We start from the raw sequence: 3142 nt of genomic DNA on the forward strand, positions 1-3142 counted from the left end.
CTCCTCCCGCGTGCACTCCGACCGCGGCTTCTTGGCGCCTTGCCCTTTTTCTTCTTGGCCATTCCGGGCGGGTCGACGGCCAGCCCGCCGAAGTTTGGCTGGGCGTTGGGCATGGATGTGGGAGGGTTTGTGCGGGGGGAGGGGGGTGGGTGGGTGGGTGGTTTGCTTTGTCGTACCGACAGGCGGGCCAGGGGCGGATAAGCGCGCGCGTCCCGCCCGTCCGCGCGCTGTCTGTTTCACCCCAAAAGCAATGCAAACTTGGACCGCGGATGGGTCGAAAGCGGACATAAAACGGACAAAAATCCATTTGCTCCCGCGCGCTGGGCCGCCCAATTTATCCGTTTTACTCCAAACGAACGGGGCCGAACAAGATGGGTCGTGCGGTGGAGTTGGCCTAAGAAGGAGAACTATGCCAAGTTGCACCGCAGAAAATCACCAAACATGCTACTTGGCCGGCTGGACGTGCCAAGGAGCAGTTTGGTCACGTCATGTTAAGAACAAATAGTATGACTTGTGCTCATTATCCTCTCGAAAAAGGAAGAAGAAAAGGTAGTCCGTAGTAGGAGTATTACTACTTTGTAGGTGGCCAAAACCAAGAAGGAAGGAGGCTGAACTCACGCAAGCCCATAGTTTTACCCGTGCGGACGATGCGCTGGTCCAGAGAGAACTGCCGGCAACAGGATTAGGTCGAGCGGGCATGCATGTGAAACAGTTGTGGCTCCTCATTTTGCTCTAGCTTGTGACTGCTCTAGCCGAGTGCCGCGTTTCAAAATAAATAAATAAAATGGCGAGGAGGAGCGTGGGTCGACGTGGCGCCTCGAGCCACCCTGGCGCGGCGTGGGCACCATATCTCTGCCACATGCACGCACGCACGCGCAGGATATGCTACTACAGATCACATGTCGGCGTCGGTGCCGTAGACTGGAGCAGTAGCCGGCAAAAGCAGAGCGCAAAATTTGCCAGGTCGATCGATGTGGGTGGATCCAGGTCCCGGTCCAACCCAGCCACACCAACACCAACGTTCCGCACGCACGCGCAACACCGCCCCCTCGAGCTGGCCACGAGGGAGAACGATTCGCACTTCTCACCTCCCACTGCCCCCACCCCCTAGCCCAATAGCGACCCGCCACGTCATCGCCTGGAACCACTCCCGTCTCCTCGGCCGTCTGCTTTGACCGTTGACCCAGCCACGGCCACCCGACCGGCCGTAATACAAAACCGAAAATGAATAAACAAGCACGTGTGCACGAAAGGCCGATCGAGTACCGGCCCAGCTCAGCGGCAGCGGCTCCCGTTGAACCGTCCAACTTCCGAGGTCAAACCCCCGTCCTAGTCCAACCATGGCGAGAGCCCGGAGGGAATGGAATACATATACGCCTCCCCCTCAGATCCACACGCCGCAGTTCTCGTGCTCACTGCCCACCCAGCTCATCTCGTCTCAATCTCACCCGTCTCTTCCTCCACCGTCTAGAAGCTTCTCGAAGGCAGGCGCCATACACTTCTCTTCTCTCGCCATGGGCAACGGGCTGTCTCCCTGCGTGAGCATGCCGGCGGCCGCCGAGGTGCCCGCCGCGGCCCGGCTGGTGTACTGGGGCGGGCGGACGAGGGCGCTGCCGGTCTACGAGGACGAGGAGGGTGATGGCGAGGGCAACGGCGGTGTCTCCTGCACGGCGGCGGACGTGACGGCCGAGCTGCTCCCGGCGGACCACGTGGTCTGCCCGGCCGACTCCTTCTTCGTCGGCCTCCCGGTCCCCGTCGCGTCGCCGGGGGAGCGGCTGCTGCCGGGCCGGACCTACTTCGTGCTCCCCCGCCGCCTCCTCTCCTCCCCCTCCCCCGGTGGCAACGGCAAGGCGGCCGTGCTCACCGCGGCCAGGCTCGCGTCGCTGTCGGCCGCGCCGGGGGGCAGGAAGACGGTGCAGCTCGCCGGGCCCGGCCAGTGCCCGTTCGAGTACGTCAAGGGCGGCGAGAACGGTGCCGCGGCGCTCATCCGGGTCCTGCCGCAGTTCATCGAGAAAGTCATCACCTGCGACGGCGGCAACGGCAACGGCGACGCTGCCGGCCGGCGCGGGTCGGGCAAGGTGGCTGCGTCCGCGACGGAGCTGTGCAGCACGCCGGAGCTGAAGCGGCACTACGCGCAGCTCGTGGGCGCCAAGGGCCGGCCGTGGTCGCCGGGGCTGGAGACCATCTCCGAGCGCAGCAAGAGGAGGATCTTCCCGTCGCCGGCCAGGCTGCTGCTGTCTTCGCAATAATGTAATTAGCTAATGAGCGTAGATCGTTTTCGGATTAGAGATTAATCGAGATTAATTAGGAAGGGAACACAACGTTCGATTTTACTTGTACAATAGTTGGAACTGAAATACAAATGTACAATTTTGTCGAAAACATTTACATACTCCTTCCGTCCGCGAATAAGTGTACTTCTAGCTTTTGTCTTAAGTCAAAGTTTTAAAACTTTGACCAACTTTATGAAAAAAAGTAGTAGCATTTATGACACTAAATTAGTATCACTAGATCTGTTTTGAAATGTATTTTCATAATATATCAATTTGATATCATATACTCCCTCCATTCCACAATGTAGTGCCTATAGATTTTTGTGAAAGTCAAACTTTGCCAACTTTGACCAAGTGTATAGAGAAAATTGTCTACATCTATAATACCAAACATGTAAATTCTGAAAACATAACTCATGATGTATCCAATGATGTGCATTTGGTATTCTAGATGTACCTACTTTTCTCAATATACATGGTCAAAGTTTGTAATGTTTGACTTTTATAAAAATCTATAGGCACTACATTATGGAACGGAGGGAGTATGTTACTACTTTTTTGTATATAGTTGGTCAAAGTTTTAAAACTTTGACTTAGAACAAAAACTAGAAGTACACTTATTCGCGGACGGAGGGAGTATGTACCTAGGATTTTTGGAAGTGAGATACTACAAGTCATGGCACCCTCTCTCGTTTCCGTTTCCGTAAACTGACCGGGCTATCTGCCTGAACGTTTGAGGTCAGTTTATGAGTCCTGTTGTAGATACTCTTAGAATATCCAGTGGCATCCTTTGAAATCGTTTGATCAGATTGCCCATTTTATCCTTTTTCCCACTGCGTTGCGCACACTATGGACGTGCTCGACGCTTC

At 55.4% G+C, this 3142-nt stretch overlaps 1 protein-coding gene across 1 annotated transcript; it reads left to right on the top strand.

Moving 5' to 3' along the window:
* The first annotated feature begins 1325 nt into the window (after positions 1-1325).
* LOC119282436 lies at positions 1326-2392 on the top strand. The gene has a single exon (XM_037562667.1). The coding sequence runs from the start codon at positions 1341-1343 to the stop codon at positions 2247-2249; it is 909 nt and encodes a 302-aa protein (XP_037418564.1). The 5' UTR covers positions 1326-1340; the 3' UTR covers positions 2250-2392.
* The last annotated feature ends 750 nt before the right edge of the window (positions 2393-3142 follow it).

Source organism: Triticum dicoccoides, chromosome 3B (genome assembly GCF_002162155.2).
Source record: "Triticum dicoccoides isolate Atlit2015 ecotype Zavitan chromosome 3B, WEW_v2.0, whole genome shotgun sequence".
In the NCBI taxonomy this organism is placed as follows: Eukaryota; Viridiplantae; Streptophyta; class Magnoliopsida; order Poales; family Poaceae; genus Triticum; species Triticum dicoccoides.

Excerpts from the sequence above, each read along its gene's own strand:
- LOC119282436 (XM_037562667.1), top strand. The coding sequence starts at position 1,341 with ATGGCGAGAGCCCGGAGGGAATGGAATACATATACGCCTCCCCCTCAG.